The 16,962-nt window shown below is 40.3% G+C and overlaps 1 protein-coding gene across 2 annotated transcripts in view; it reads right to left on the reverse strand.

The window, feature by feature from the left end:
• DNMBP (dynamin binding protein) overlaps positions 1-16,962 on the reverse strand; it is an 87,370-nt gene that overhangs the window by 48,778 nt on the left and 21,630 nt on the right. For both annotated transcript variants that reach the window (XM_081158960.1, XM_081158961.1), the window contains exons 2-4: positions 13,048-13,202; positions 10,059-10,181; positions 1,188-3,176 (exon numbers count right to left, since the gene is read on the reverse strand). In XM_081158960.1, coding sequence (XP_081015086.1) covers positions 1,188-3,176; positions 10,059-10,181; positions 13,048-13,192 — 2,257 coding nt within the window. In that variant the 5' untranslated portion in view covers positions 13,193-13,202. The remainder of the gene's footprint in view (positions 1-1,187; positions 3,177-10,058; positions 10,182-13,047; positions 13,203-16,962) is intronic.

Consider the following 16,962-nt stretch of genomic DNA (forward strand, 5'->3'; position numbering starts at 1 on the left):
ATTCCAGAGTCTTAAGGAGCAATATGAAGAATGGTATAAATGCTATATAGGTGTGAACTAGTATGAAAATCTGTATATCATGCCATACTTAATTTATTCTATGTATTTATTCCCTGTTGAGCTAACTTATACTTAGATACTTATAAGATTCCTACTTATACTTATGTCTTGAAATTAGAAGTGCTTCTTAGTAATTTCTTTTAATTTCTCAGACTCCTCTATTAAATGCCTACCATGTGATAAGTCATAGTTAGGCATTTGTCTATACATTTTCTTATTTGAAGGAGAAGGGGGGGAGGGGGGAAGGTGAGAGGAGAAACAGCTACGATAAAGAACTTCATTTTGAGTCTGGCACAGAACTGGACTATTTTGCTACCCATTAACTATGCCTCACTGACATCTCTGCTCTGACAGTCCCCAGCCCCCTAGTAATCCAAGTTCAAAGTAACAATAGAGGTAGGAAGTCTTTGAAAGCTCTAGGAGGTAGAGCAGGCAACTTCAATTCAATTCATCAAGTATTTAATCAATCTGCTGCCTGTAGAATACTATACCGGGTGTGTGGAAATGACACACTGACTAATACACAATATCCGTCTTCTCAGTAGACTTGCTCCCTGGCAAGTGACTTATCTTCTACAACTTTTAATTTCACTATCTATAAAGTAGCCATATGAATTATCCCAGTACCTTCAGGGTGGCTGTGAAGATTCTTTGTGTAAGTAAATGGTAACAAATGCTTATTAATAAGTTAATAAAAGTTATTATTATTATTGAAATCTAGTCCCTAGACCACAAAGATACAAGATGCAGTTTCCTCGAGTCTTAGCCTAGACATCTTCAGTCCATCAGTAGAGCCAAATTAAAGGAAGTTATATTTGGGGACTTCCCATCTGCATGACTGCTATGGATGTCACAGCAGTATAGGAAGTATGAATGTCACTGAGGTTTGAGTTTCCTTTCCTGAGTTGCAAACAAAATCAGGAGGCCTCGGTGGTCACAGGATACATAGGCTACATTGAGATGGAGCAGTCTAATTGTGGTGATAGGAGAAATTAGGTAATGAAAAAGTAAATCATTCTTTAATTGTTGATCAAAGATGGTAAAATATTCCTAAAAAACATGGATAGGCTGCTACTTGGACTTATGGGTGTTAAGAAATAAGTATATATTATTCCCTCATCCCTTACCTCGAAGTTGCTGGAGTTCCATATTCAAACTTTCGATGTTGCCCTCGTAGAACTCAAGATTCTCAAGGGTCTCTGCCCTTAAGGATTCCTCTTGCTTCTCCAGCATTAGACTGAGCTCTTCCTGAGCCCTGCTATACATGTCCAACTCCCGTTCCACCTCCTGAATTCTCACCAATACCAATGGGCACTGGGAAGTTTGGTCCAAAGTCCTTCCCGTACTCTCAGGGGCCTCCTTTTCTAGGGTCTCGCAGCTAGGACGGTGACAGGTCAGGAGCTTGGGGGGTCCCACACTCATTCTCTGCTGAGCTGAGGGAGGCAGGGGAGCTGGGCGAGAGGGCCGCACTGCCAAGGGCAGCTCAGGTTTCAGGTTCTGGTGCCCCAGCAAATGGGGAGAAGTGGATACTGGGGTACAGGGACGGGGTGGCGGTGGCCTTAGGGCCTTTCTCCTCTCAGGCAGCTCCAGCTGGGGGCTTAGCTTTGAGGAACCTCGGACAATATCCTTCTCAGAGCTGAAGTCCATGATTGAAAAGTGGCGCAAAATTTTCTCTGGTTCTGTGCTAGACCCTGACAGACTCTTCTCAAACTCTATCAGCTGTTGTGTCAACTTCGAGTCCAGGTCAACGCTGCCGTCTCCCTGCGGAAGGGTCAATGCTTCCATGGCGGGAACTGTGTCTTGCAGACCAGGCTTCCTCTCTGAACAAAAGTGGGAAGCATTTTTTTCTTTGGGTGTGTGGTACTTTTTGGTACACCTTGCCACACCCTGGAGCTGAGGGCTCAACTGGCTGGGTCTGACCACCCTAGAGGCTGAAAGAGAAGAGCCGCTGCAAAGGGGAGACTCTAGCTTCATCAGGGTTCTAGGCTGGGAGCATGTTTTTCTGGAGGGCAGGCTGGAATAGTCTCTAGTCCTTGCTTCTAGAGGAAAAGGGTCAGAGAACTGCTCTGAGCTTGGGTGGCTCCCTCCTGCTCTAGAATAATACTGGTTTTTCTGCAGTTGGGGAGGGAAAGGTCCATGAGGCTGGGAGGAAACACCATTGACTACCTCTGAAGGATCCTTGGTGGAGGAGTCATTGGCAAGAGGCTGCTCATGCCCTGCGCCGGGGCTTCTCGGCAGCCCCCTAGAGGTGCCCTCATCCCAGTGAGAGATTATGCTTGCTTCATATTTAGACACCAGGTAACCTGAGGGAGAAGCAGATGTTTCCGAAATAATACAGTTGGACTTCTCAGCTTCATACTCATGAGATTCGTGTCCTTTTTCCTCCAGTACTAAGGAGTTCTCTGAGCAATCCAAAGACGTTTCAGGGACCCTGGTGAGGCTGCTTTCCTGTGGCAGGTCCACGGTTTCCTCCGCCTCTGTTTTCGGACACAACTTTACAAACCGGTAAGGAAAGATGCCTGTCCTGCCCTTCAGTGATCCTTCTAGCCAGCCATCTTCCAGAGTCCCCAGAATTCGGATCTTATCGCCCACCTCAAAATCCAACTCATTCGGCTCCAGGGCTTGGAATCTGTAGAGGGCAATTCCGTAGGTCCCTGCGGGCTCGTTCTCCTCTGCGGGCCCTCTGTCTTCTCCCGCAGGGGTATCTACTTCACCGTTCACAAGGCAGTCACTGTGATTTCCAGAGCTTACGGACTCATCCACAGTCCTCAGGGGCCCCAGAAGCTCTACAAAACCTTCTGGAAAAATGCCTCTTCGACCCTCTAGCTCCCCTTCAAACCAGCCTGGTTCAGGAACTCCGATAATGGTAATCACATCCCCTTCTCTGAAGTCCAGCTCCTCATCCAGCTGGGCAGAAAGCCCCATCAGCGCCCGGGCTTGTCCCATCGAATAGTCAGGAATCTGGAGCTGGGCACTCTGCGAGTGCCACTGCCGGCTCTGTGAGGACAGGCAGAGCTCCCGAACACACGAGGATGGGAAGCAGCCCCGGGCACCCCAGCAGCTTCGGCCTTGCAGCCAGCCGGCCATGGGAGCGCCATCGAGAATCACTAGGTCACCTAGAAAAAGAGAAGCAAAGATAATGACCCTGGTCATCACCCCAGAAGAATATTACTATAAGTAATAGTACAAATCATCATTTTAAACATCTACCAAATTCAAGGAAACAAATACCTAGAGTTTTAAGGAATGAACACTTTTGACAATTTAGTGAATTTTGACAATTTAGTGACAACGTACTGAAAATTTCTGTAAACCAATGGTTTTCAAATGATTCTTTTTATATATATATATAAATATATAAATGTATATATATATATATTTATATATTTATATATATGTCTTTATTGATTTCAGAGAGAGGAAGGGAGAGGGAGAGAGAGATGGAAACAGTGATGAGAGAGAGTCACTGATCAGCTACCTCCTGCACACCCCCTACTGGGGATCAAGCCTGCAACCTGGCCATGTGCCCTGACCAGGAATCAAATCTCGATCTCCTGGGTCATAGGTCAATGCTCAACCTCTGAGCCATGCCAGCTAGGCAAACCAATGGTTTTCAAAGTGTGGTCCGTGGGACCCTTTCAGAAGGTCTGGAAGGTTGAAACTATCATATTTTCTTCATATACTTCAGTCAAAACAACATACTGCAGCAGATTGAAAACAGATACAAATATGAGAATCCAGCTTTCTTTCATTAAATATATATTTTTTTAAATATATCTTTATTGATTTCAGAGAGAGGAAGGGAGACGGAGAGTTGAAACATCAATGATGAGAGAGTTGTCATTGATCGGCTGCCTCCTGCACGCCCCCAACTGGGGATTGGGCCCACAACCCAGATATGTCCCCTGACCGAGAATCGAACCTCTATCTCCTGGATCCTAGGTCAATGCTTAACCACTGAGCCATGCCCGGCCAGGCTCTTTCATTAAATATTAAAGAGATTTGCAAAAAATATAAAACCAAATGTTCGTTGTTCAGAAAACTAGTTATTTTTGATAAAAATATGCTATTTATGTTAATATGTCATGGGTTTTAAAAAAATAAATTAATAAATATTTTTTAAATTTCTGTTTTTATAGCTAATATGGTAAAATACCAATATGCCCACATAAGCAAAAGCTCTTTAGGGTCTCAATAACTTTTAAGAGAATAAAGGGATCCCGAGATCAAAAAGTTTGAGAAAAGCTAATATAAACAATGTTCTCACAGTCTGTGCCACTGGATTAATTTATAAATTATAAAGGCTACATTCATGTACACTATAGTTCTTTGAATAAATGGATCTAATTTCTCACACTAAATTATATTCAATATGAAATATAGAGCAAAAGAAGAAATCTCCAGAAAAGGGTTCTTTGTTGGAGGTAGGGTAGAGGGTATGGGCAATAAACCCTTTATTTATTATCTCCAGGGGCCTTCTTGAACTATACGTATCCTGAAAATACATCATAATAAAATCTTAAAACAATGTTCTAGTAATCAGAACTTTTGTTTTTGAAAATAACTTATAGTTCCAATATTGGTGTTTCAGATTATCTTGATAAAATATAAAGCTGCAAGTTAGCATCTGTCTTACAGTTGGAAAAGTTGAGGTAAAGGAAGCATAGAGACAGTGTTTGTTTCTGGAAAAAATGAAATTAAAGTTCAGTTTTAAAAGACTCACTCCAGTTAAAAAATTACTCTAGAGTTTTGCAATAAATTATTTTATAACAAACTTTTAATTATCTAATTATGAACTATTCATTTTGTAGATTATCAGTTTTAATCTTATTTTAACTTTCCTCTTATTTGACACCTAAGTCAACTTTACTTTCATGGCTAGAGGTGATCAAGAAATGCAATGCAACTGGCCCAAATCAAATAAGACTAGAAGAAGAGCAAAGCTCCCAGTAAAATCCTGAGTCATTTTATAGTCAAGCATATTTGAAAATTGGATTATCTTTTAGGTTATCAATGCATCTACTCTTGATTTTTTTTAAAAAACTAAGTCTGTCCCATCTTCCTATCAAGTGAATTATAGATTCCTTAATGTCAGGTACCACTTCTCTTTTGTATGTTAAGAGCCTGGCATGTGCCTTTCCCATAGCAAGCACTCATTGTCCATTTGTTAATGATGATTCTTCAATTCCAATTCTCAAATAAATGAATTATACCTTCCCTCCAAAATGAGCTCCATGCTGCTAACTTCCTTTTTCCCTCTAGTTTCTTCTTTCAAAATATTTATTCCATTCATTACTTGCTCTTTGCTACCCCCTTAGTCCAACTCCCATCATCTCACTCCTTACACACTGTCTCTTCCCGTTTACCCAATGACTCATGCCTAAGATTACAACTATACCAATTTTACCATATCGCTCCCCTGCTCCAACTTTTACCTGGTGACATGAAGGCTTCTTCCTACTGCTAAAGGCTCCTTCTCTAATAATCCTACTCTTACTACCTGAAATATATAAAAAATAAGTTTGCTCTGGATACTCTCTAAAGAGGTTTAGTTACTAAGCTACGTGTTTTTGCCTCAGTGTAACTTGGCATTTATATCCAGTCATAATATCCCTGCCCCCATCCCCAGCTACCGATATTATGTCACCTATGAGAGTCTATTCCACAGGAGGGGACTCTCGTCTCCTATACAAGTTTCTTCATCTGAAACCTTAACATGCCACTCTAAAAAACCTAGGAGCCCACATTCATCTTGGCCATCTGTAGCCTACTAAAAGAATGATCACTTATATTGCTAATTTTGACACTTGTATTTTTATATACTACATAGCCCCTACTGTAAAATATTGCACTTAGTGATAGGTACCCAATACATTTTCACTGATTCGATACTGTTTTGCTTAGATGTACCTGAAAAATAGTGTCTTGGTCCTATATTTCTATATTCCTTTAATTTATGATTCAGTGTCCACTGGCCAGAGCTTGTGGTCCTGAGAATTACAAGTGATTTTCTCCCCACTGACGCTAAGGGCATTCCATCAGGACCACAGGGGAACTCACTGTAGACGTGGCTGTTCAGACACAACAGGCCTTGTGGTGGGTAAGAACAATAAAAGCGTGCCATACCTCCTACTCCACTGGCTTTGAAGTGAACTGGATTTCTTAAAGCTGTAGAATTACAATATTTTCCTTGTTTTGCCAGATCTCCATGAGACACTTATAACAAGCCTTGTTTCCTATTTTCAGCTGGGTGACTATTTTGCTAAGCTTTATTACCTGGTAGATGGTCATTCTGTTGGTTATTTCTATATAATAAAGGTAAATTTTTTTAAAATCACCATTTAGATCCTGAAAAGCATTTTAGCAATAAGTGCTCAACACCCTTATTTGACGGTCCTGTTTACTGAATCTTTTGCATGAGTATCTCACTGTCATCCAAAAGAGCCCTGCAGCTATTCCCCCGGCATCTCAGGTGATTCCTTAGGAATGGAGGCTGCATGGTGGTCATTTCTAGACTTCTGAAACAACAGGATGAGGAACTCCCAGAGTACAGTGACCAGATTTCAAGGATCAAAAAATAGGAAGTGTGGTGACTCGTAGCCAGCCTGAGCCTTTCGCTCATGCTGTTAACCCCAGGAGCAACACTGCTGGCTGGACTGTTTTGTTGAACAAGAAAGATGATAAGAACAAATGCAAGTCTTCTTAGAATCTGAAATAAGTAGTCGGACTCTGAGTGTTAGGTCTCCCACTGCATCCTAATGCCCAGGGGACTGTGTGCTTTATGTGGATTAACCATTTATTTTACTTAGGTTTACCTATGAGCCATATCAGAACCTTAATCCTAATATCTCACATTGCAGATGTGACTGCTAAATTATCATTTATCAACTTATTTATAAATAAATTGATGTTTATTTTTTATTGGTCCTTTTTTGGGGGTGAGGAAGTGGGCTAGAAATATGAAGTTTTAGGCAAAGGAGACACATTCTGTGTTATGTAGGGCAATGATTACTGATATTTCATCTCTTCTAATTTTTTTTTCTCTTTTCTTTATCTTTTCCGTATAACTCTGATTGTTATGGGGGGGGGGGTCTCTCTCTTTTCCCCCCGCCTCTCCTTATTTTTTAGGACAGTCAGTGACCCTGGCTACATTGATCCTTCTAAGAGATAGCCTTGTTGCTGAGTTTAAATATAACTCAAAATATAGAGAACAGTCCCAAACAATCGGATAGCTTCTGGAAAAGGAAAAAGGGTGACACCTACTGGAAGAACCTTTGGGGTTCTGACTCCAGTTAGAATCTCCCTGGAAAAATGCATATGCACACAAAAGTTCACCTGTTTACTGGGAAACAAGGTCCCTGAGGCACATCTACAAATTCAAGGAATCCCAGGTTAAGAATCATCAAAATAGCTCATCTTTAGTAAGTGTTTACTGGTGCAAGAGGCTTTACCTGTATAACCTCACTTAATCCTCACAACTACCCCAGGGTAGGTATTATCCCAATTTTATAGACAAGGAAACTGAAGTCAAGAGAACTTCAGTCAGTAGCCCAAAGTCACAGCTATTAAGTTGTAGAAATGGATTTAAATCTAGGGATGTCAGAATTCTCATCCCCTAAGCTATACTGTCTGCCTTAAATACATACATATAATTACATGTAGATACAATTTTTATATGATATAATTTTATAATTAAAAATATGTAATTTTTCCTCTTATGAATCCCAATAATATTTCTGAAAGATAAGTAAATAATTAACTCAAGTCATTATGATAAAACAAAACAGATCTCAAACATTACCCCACATGCTCCTCCTTACATATATTAAGTCACCAGTTTCATTTTCACTGAACAAGGGGAGCTTCACTGCTATACAGAAGGTACTAAGAAACAATAAAGGAACAGCAGGATTAGTAAACTAGAGCACAGGGATAGAGGAATGGAGCTGTTCATGAGCTGAGATGCTGATCTAATGGGAAGAGCAATTTTCAGTCGAAGAAGTACAAGGGCCATTCCAAGCACTAGCCTTGAAAGTCAGGAAGCCTAGACTCGAGTCTTATAAGCTATATGTGGTATAAAACAGTATTTTCATTTTTTAGTAATTTTGTTTCCAACTACTAAAATTAATAATACCTGTTAATGTGGACAGTCATGTATAGAAAACAAGAGAAATGAAAATCACTGCTTCGCCTCATGCTACACATCCCAGAGAAAGACAAACTGCATAGGTACACTACCGTCCCCACCCTCGAAGGCTCGTGTGCTCCGATCGGAAAACATATAAGGTGTAGAAAGCACAGAAGGAAAGGGCTGAATAGTCAGTGTGTCTACTGGCAGCAGAGCATCGGAGAAGAGGGCAAGATAAAACCACTGATAACTCTCCTTTCCCTGTATCCCCCTGCCCTGTATCTTCCTCCCTTGGGCTCTACTGACATCTTTCAACTCATTAGGCTTCATTGGTTAAAAGCTAGTTAAGGGGGTCAATGAGGGAGAAAGGGGGGGGGGGGATCTGTAATACTTTCAACAATAAAGGTAAAATAAAAATTTTTTTAAATAAAAGGAAAAAAAAAAGCTAGTTAAAATAAGATCGGCAGATTCTAGGACCCAACAGGACCTCCATACAGGTGACTCACCCCAGGGTCTTCCTGAGAATCTGGGATTCCTGAGGTGCATTTTAACTTCAAAGGACTTTCAGAACACATTAGACTAGTCTTCCCATGGAAGTCATTCATCAGAAAATCTCTCCTTTTGGTACCTAAGACTTGACTGTATAAGATGTAATTATGAAGCAAAAAAGCTACTTCCAGAAGCCACGCCCTCAAATTCCTCAGATGCAGACATACTGTATATTCCCACATAGTATATTCTTATAGCTATTTGCTCCAGGAGCCAGGCGTGGGAAAGGACAAGTCCACGCCATGCACATCATCTGCACAGCTCTGGAGGAAGCCGTTTCTCCACAGCCTCTGACTCCCTGACATGGGTTACAGCCCTCCAGTGGGAGGTGAGTAGGGACAGCTAAGGCTCCCTGCTATAACATCTGTTTCTGCCTGCCTTCCCAACACTGATTAGAAAGGAAGTACACAGAATACAGGCAGAGTCTCAGTGTAAAGTGAAGTGCAAGAAACTCTCAAAATAGATTTTGAGATTAAAGTCAAAATCTAATATTCCTTTCTTCTCAAATTCTACCATTTTGAGACCGTTCTCTGAGTCATCACAAAATTGCACTGATTGTCAGTTTCCAGAACACTATCGGTGTCTGTGCCTGTGCAGAAATGCATGGACTTCATCAAGTATACTTGTTGAAACAGTTTATGGTCCATCTTCAGGAGTTCACACGTCTATCAGAGCACAAGTGAGAAGTACTTGGGATTTCATTGACGCCTGGCTATGGCTATCCATTTTAAACTGCTTCCTTTTAAACTGGTTCTGATGAGAACTTTAATAACATCACCTAATGTAGAATAGTAAAATGGGGCTATTTTACATCTGTCTCTTAATTTCTATATCACAATTCCCACCCCACTATTATGCATTAATAAGTAGCAATGTGGTTAGCAAAGCCATATCAGTTTTTATGAGAAAAAAGATAAATGCAGTCTGAAGTATAGCCACAGCATGGGGCAGTGGCAAAACAATCCTGGACTTGTAATCCAGTGATGAGACTTCACAGTCTGAGGCGAAAACTTCTCATCTGCAGGTAACGTTGTCTGAATCTCATTTTCATCATTTATTAAATGCAGTCAGTAGTACCCACTTTGTTACCTCCCAGGTCTGTGTTGAGGACCAAGTAAGAATGTATTTGTGAAAAAAAACTGTGGAAATTGTAAAATGCTGCTAAAATATAAGGCACTGGCATTGTCAGCACTGTCTTTGTATTGCTGAAGACGTTCTAGAGGTTAGCCACTTACAAAAACTTCAAAAAAAGATCTAGTTGTTAAATGGACCAACTCCACTGACCTAGTTTTAAACAGTCTACTCGTGATGATCAACTTACCTCGATGGAGGGGAAGACTGTTCAGCTCTTGGGATGCAAATTCACAGATACAGACAAACAGCCTCTCTCCCTCCTTCAGGCTGGGAATGGTCACAATTTCCACAAAACTACTGGGGAACTGTCCTGAAAATAAAAGCAAACATTTCTGATACTGAAATTTTTTTTTATGTCTGTGTGCCAGGACAAAAAACTTTTTTCTGGGCCCATTTATAGGGCCCAATTAAAAACTCACTGAGAATACAATTCAATCCAATAAGCATTTACTGGGTATCACTCTATGTAAGGCACACTGCAGAGGGAAAAGTGAGTAAGACAGTCTTGCCCCTCAAAGATCTAAAAATTGAGTTCAGACAAAATCTAGTTCAGATATAAACAAAAATCCAATTCTAAAATCCAGTGTCACATCATAGACACCAATTGCTATGGGATTTCTAAGAAGAGAGAGAATGGGTCAGGAAGAATATGAAAAATTTTATGAAAAAGATAAAATTTGGGTCTAAAGATGGTAGGGTTTTGATAGGTAGTGGTAGAGAGACAGGGCCTGTCAGTTGAAAAGCATCAGAAGCTTTAATTGATTCCATCTTCTAAATATCTCTGGTATCTGTCCACTTACCTCCAGACCCACCACCTTTGTCCAAGCCATCAGCATCCCTCACCTAGATTACTTCAACCACCCATTCCGCCTCCCTGCCTTCGGTTTTGCCCCTTCCTATCATCCTTCAATTTGCAGCTGTGAGCTTTCTAAAAATCTGATAAAAATCATTTTTAAATCATTAATAATTCTTTTTTTTTTTTTAACCTCACCCAAGGATATTTTTTCCATTGCTTTGCAGAGAGAGTGGCGGGGGGGGGGGGGAGGGCAGGGGGAAAACATCGATGTGAGAGAGACACATCAATTGGTTGCCTCCCGCACACACCCCAGGGCCGGGGATCAAGCCTGCAACAGAGGTACATGCCCTTGGTGGGAATCAAATCTTGGACCCTTCAGTCTGTGGGCCGATGCTCTAACCACTGAGCCAAACTGGTTAAGGCCATTGATAATTCTTTATTTAGATGTTCCAAGGATCCCAAACACCATTTAAAAATTAAAATTACAAAGCACTCCATCCAATGAAGGGACATTAAAACCCTCATAATGAGTATCACAATTCATGAGACAGCTTTTACCCTGAGAAAGTTTATTTTACCCTTTATTACAAAGGCATTGAAGTCATCTGAGACCTCAGATATTTACCCCCCTGCATATTAATGTCACACTGCTATTGTGCAACTTAATACAATTATTGAAGCACATAGTACAGTTTCCAATAACTCAGCAGTAGATATAGACTCTTTCTATAAATAATTTAAAAAAATACTGGACTCTAAGAGCAATTTAGGCATAACAAAAAGGACCTGAAAATTTCTGCAAGAGCAGTTTTATTCCTTGATGGAAGTTAAGACTTTAACTGTGAAAGTCTACCACTTGCAACAGGCACACTAGACCCAGCTTTGCCAAAGAACAAAGTAAAATGAGCAACTTCGTTTTTTTTAAGGGTTCAGATTATTTTATTTTTTAATTTAATTTATTGGGGTGACATTGGTTAATAAAATTATATAAGTTTCAGGTATGCAATTCTATAATACATCATCTGTATATTGTATTGTGTGCTCACCACCCCAAGTCAAGTGTCTTTCCATGACCATTTATCCCCCCTATACCATCTTCTACCTCTGAGCAACTTCAAACAAGCTAAACTTGTACTTTTGGTAAGCTCCATATGAAAGCAGTACTAAGATCATTCATAGATGCTTCTATCATTCCGCCAGTTTCCAGTCTTTAAAAATATGTACTTTCCAGGTCAGAAGTTCTGGACTTGGTTGTAGAAATCAAGGTGGAGGCCCCAGCAGTGTCACCCACCCCAGGGTCTCTCTGGGTCTCCCCACTGGGGCAGGGCGGCCCCTAAAAATCTGATAACAATCTTAAAGCACTTTAATGGTTTCCATGACTCCTTACCATGGCACACTCTGTCCTCCATGAGATAACTTCTGTTCATCTTTGGGCACCATCCCCCTCTTCAGCCACTCACACTTCATGCCATACTGAACTTCCCTCAGTCCCTCAGTGTTCTCCCTGTTCTAGGGCCTTTGAACAAGCAATTCTCTCTGCCTGTCCTCTTTGCCTGGCTAGCTCCTATTCATCATTTCTGTCTCAGCTGAGATGTCATTTCTACTAAGAAATAACTGATTATCTACCAAATGTGGGGTGTCAATAGAATCTGTTCTAAGGACTGTATAACATATTTCAACCCAGACTTACATAAACATATGCAAGTAAGTTAAGGATTGGATTTAAGACAGGGGCATAGTGGGGGGGAAAACTTCCATCTTTCCCTATGCTAATTAATCAAAGAAACTGGTGCTAACATATATTTTAAAGAACAAAAGAGAAGAAACCAGGTGCATGGAAAATGGGAGGTAGGCGCATCTAGGGGAAAAGATAGCTTTAATTAATTTGGGCGAACCACGGATCTAGGAAGACGTGAACAGGGTGCATCAGCTCCCTTTAAAAGAATGAAAGGTTGGAAAATGTTAAAAGAGGACAGCCAGAAAAAACAAGGTGGAGAAGCCCTATGTTCCATAAATCAGATAAAAGCTGGTAGTAAAAAAAAATGGCAAACAAGAGGGGAGCTCTAAAAAGAGGGATAATGCATATTTTCAGAAGAAAATGATCAATGGTGGGAAATGATGAGAAAGAAAACAGAAAACTGGGCTGGGGGCAGGAGGTATCTGACTGACCACTTCAACCTTTTGAAGAAGCCAGTAAGGAGAGATGGAATAGTAACAGACATTCTCTCCTTGCTGGCAGAAATCAGATTAAATACATATGGAAAACAAAAGGATTCTGAAGTTTATGGACTTAGGCCTCTCATTTAATCTTTATTTTTAATATGGAAAGAAGGGAGGGCTTGTGGTCCATTTTGTACATGAAGAATTATGAACTTCTTACCTGTGACATCCTCTTTCTTTCCTAGAAGCCAAAATTCATCCACCACTGCCAACACCTCAATAATATCTCCCACAAAGAGTGGCAGCTCCTCTGAGACACTAGGGCAGAAGTCAAAGATGGCTCGAACCACTGAGCCAGCCTCCATGTTTTATAACCTGGAGAGAAGAGTCAAAAGAAATAGGAAAGCATAAGTATTTAAGACATGGTAATAGAGATCTATATCTTGAGAATGATAAAGCTTAAGCTATAAAGATACTTATAACAAAGTCAAAGCTAAGCAAATAAAAAGTTTATACTTAAAAATATCAAAGTAGTCTCATTTATTTCTTTTAAAATAGTAATTCCCTCATACATTTTTCATTTGATTCTCAAAGTCATTCTGGAATTGAGAAAAAAAAAAAGTGACCTATACCTGTGAGTGATAGAAAAGATACAAGTGGGGAAATACAGACTTTTCAATCTACTGAAGAGGGCAGTAAGGAAATTAACATTTTTCAAGTACCAGGCAAACAGAGTATTTTAAAAATACGATGTTTAAAAAGTAGGGATTTTAAATATGGAATATCATTTATTCCCCATAATATCTTAAAAATTAGAATATTGAGGCTCAGCAAGTTAGAAAACTTAATTTGTCCAAGCTCACAGAGTTAGTTCATAGCAGCAGGGCCAGGATTCAGACTGAGGGCATCCTGATTCCTACCTACAGAGATGGTGTCTGCAAAAAAAAAAATGTAACGTGGCGTAAAGAACAGCAGCAGGAGAGCCTCAGCAGCTGAGATTTCAAACATACTGAAAAAATAAAAATTCATTAAAAGAACAAAAAACGGGTTATGTGCAAGGCAACTCCAGACAAGATTTTGTACATTAGACCAGCTCAAGAATGTGTTTTCAGTTCAAAGACATGCATGGCCCAACCTTGCATAGTATCAGTGCACTGCTATGGTGTCTGTGCTATAACAAGATGATGTGTCCATGACTTTGACATGTGTGGCCAGGGAGCCTAAGTACATATTTAAGCAACAGAAATGGAGGAAATAAATACATAGAGGGCAAATGCCCACCTGTAAACAATCAGCCCTGATTAGCTACATTTATTTCTCCCTAGGTCTTTTACAAGGAGTAGCTGAAGACCTCCAGAGTGTCCAGGCCCCAAGTCTATTTTTCTTTCTTTCTTTAATTATCAAGTATTCATTTGGTGTTGGCAGAGATGAGGATTCTAACTTTCATCTCACATATAACTATAATCACATAAAAAAGCACTAAGTGCCCAATTAAAAAAAAAAGATGGTTATAGCTCTGTTAAGTTTATAATCTAAAAAAATGATACAGACAAACATGTTAGGCATGTGATAAATAGTTCACTATATTAATGCAGAGTGCTAAGATTTTAATGAATCTTGCATAATATATATTTTACAACACAATTAAACATTTCATATTTAATTTGTACTGCTGAGTGAAACTTATCATCTTTGTGTTACTGGAAATTTTTCTATAACAAGATGACTTGGGTCTACAGTGGAAAAGAGAAGTGGCTAGTAACATTTCCCACATCCTCTGCCCTCTCCTAACACATACTTTCTTTAATAGAAAATCTAATTATAATCATAGGCTGAAGAGGCAGCGTAATGTGAATGCAAAGTATGAGTGAAAGAGACCAATGTTCAAATCCCAACTCCACTACTGATTAGCCATTTCACCTTGGACATATTACCTAAATAAACCCTTTGGGCTTTAGTTTCCTTGTTCAGAAAAATGGAAATAATCATACTTTCATAACAATCATCAAGGGGATGATGATGATGATGATAAAATAATTATTATTATGCCTAATATTTAATGAGCACTTACTATGTGCCATGCATTGTACTATGTACTTTCTTCACTGAGTCTTCACAACAACCCTATCATATATTATTGGTTCCCAATTTTATATGTGAGCACACAGGCTCAAAGAGGTGATGTAGCCCGGCAGGGCGTGGCTCAGTGGTTGAGCCTTGACCTATGACCCAGGAGATCGCGGTTCGATTCCCGGTCACAGCACATGCCGGGGTTTGGGGCTTCATCCCCAGTGTGGGGCGTGCAGGAGGCAGTCGATCAATGACTCTCTTATCATTGATGTTTCTCTCTCTCTCCCCGTCTCGCTTCCTCTCTCTGAAATCAATAAAGATATATTTAAAAAAAAGAAAAAAAAAGAGGCAATGTAATCTGTCCAAGGTCACACAGTGATAAGGGAAAACTCGGTCTAAAATGGCTGACAGTTCCCCCCAGGGCTTCCCCTTCCTGCACCCCACCACTTTCCCGTGGGCCAAACTAGACAGGTGAGCCCTGCCTCCTATCGCAACGTAGGCAGAAGCATGGACGGTATATAACTCCTAGCCCGATGGTGTTCAGGCCTCAGACTTTGGACTTGGACTCCTCTGGGCCCACTAGCATAAAATAAACCTCCTGAACCCCGAGCCTCCGAGTGCCCCTTGGTCTTTCCATAAGGTGAACGTCTCCGGTTCCGCAACAACAGCAAGTCAGAGATGGAATTGGGAACCCAGACCTCTCTGTTTCCAAAGCCTAGGATGGGGCTGGTACAGCAGATGCTCCATAAATGTTAGCAATTATTACTAAACATCATTTCCATAATCAGTTACAAGCTCAAATCTGTGTCACTGATACGGCATCACTAGAGAGTGTGCTATTTCAAGTATATAAACACTACAGAATTTACCATTTCAACATGTCAAAACTTGGTTAACTTGGACCCTGTTTAAAAAGACACACTATGTATCCCTCTGCCTTCTTCAAAAGAAGACACCGCACATGACTTATTCTTTGGCAGATGGATGCAAGTTCATTATGAAGACCATACATTACTGTACTGTGTTGTAATACATAATACCAGTACTGTACAGCTTCTAGGTCCTTCTCTTTTGATGTCAGCCTTCCCTCTGCTATCAGTTTATCTCCTCTGTCAACATTTCCAACCTCTTCCTAGATTGTTGTTTATAATCTCCTGGGGAAGGGGGACCACACATACATGGCCAAAATTGTTCAAAGTTCCCAGATAAATAAAAAGTAAACAAGCTCCAAATGAGAGGCTAACAAACTCTTCTGTGACGGTAAAATACATGTGTTAGTGCTAGAGTTTTTCAACAGTTATTTATTATGTGCTCTGAGGCCCTGTTCTTAGTTTCTGGCTGTCTTCCAAAGGGCTGAAGCTGCCAGATGTCAGATTTCCACAGAAGGGTGGTGTCATAAATATTTTTTTTCTAAAACAAACATAGTATTTTGCAAACCTCTTAGCCATCTATACGTTATTAAAACAACTCAAGGTTGGGACAAGGTGGATATTATTTTCCTTCTACATTTTCTCAAATTCCATCTCACTATCAGACTAAATATATACCTCGTTATCTAAAATACCAAGCAAAGAATTAGTATAAGCCCTACAGGATGACTTAGAGAGCTACCCTATCACACCGAGAAGTAACCTTTGCCATCTGAAAGAGTTAAAGCTCCTCCCTGAGAACTTCTTTGCTCTACCAGAAAATGACTCAGAAGCAGAGGAGGGTCTGGCTCAGTAAATACTGTTACTGATTGACCTCCTACCCTATTGGCATGAGTGAGTAATTGCCGAGAGATACACACCCTAGAAGGGCGCTGAAGTCAGAGCCTGGCTAAATTACAGGATTCATGCATGAGACAAGAAAGTAGATCTTAACGTCCTCGTTTTATGTGAAATATCATGAATTTCATCTCAGTCTTCTCTGTTCATAGACTACACTATGAAAAGCAGCTATAATTGTTCCTATCTGGCCCATTTTAGAAGCCTGAACATACATTTTAAAACAGTCATAAATAGCTTATATAAGCTGTTCCACCAACTCCAGATGGAAGTGAAAAGAACTGCAGAGGAAATCAGAA

Source organism: Miniopterus schreibersii (genome assembly GCF_964146895.1).
Source record: "Miniopterus schreibersii genome assembly, chromosome: 14".
Lineage (NCBI taxonomy): Eukaryota > Metazoa > Chordata > Mammalia > Chiroptera > Miniopteridae > Miniopterus > Miniopterus schreibersii.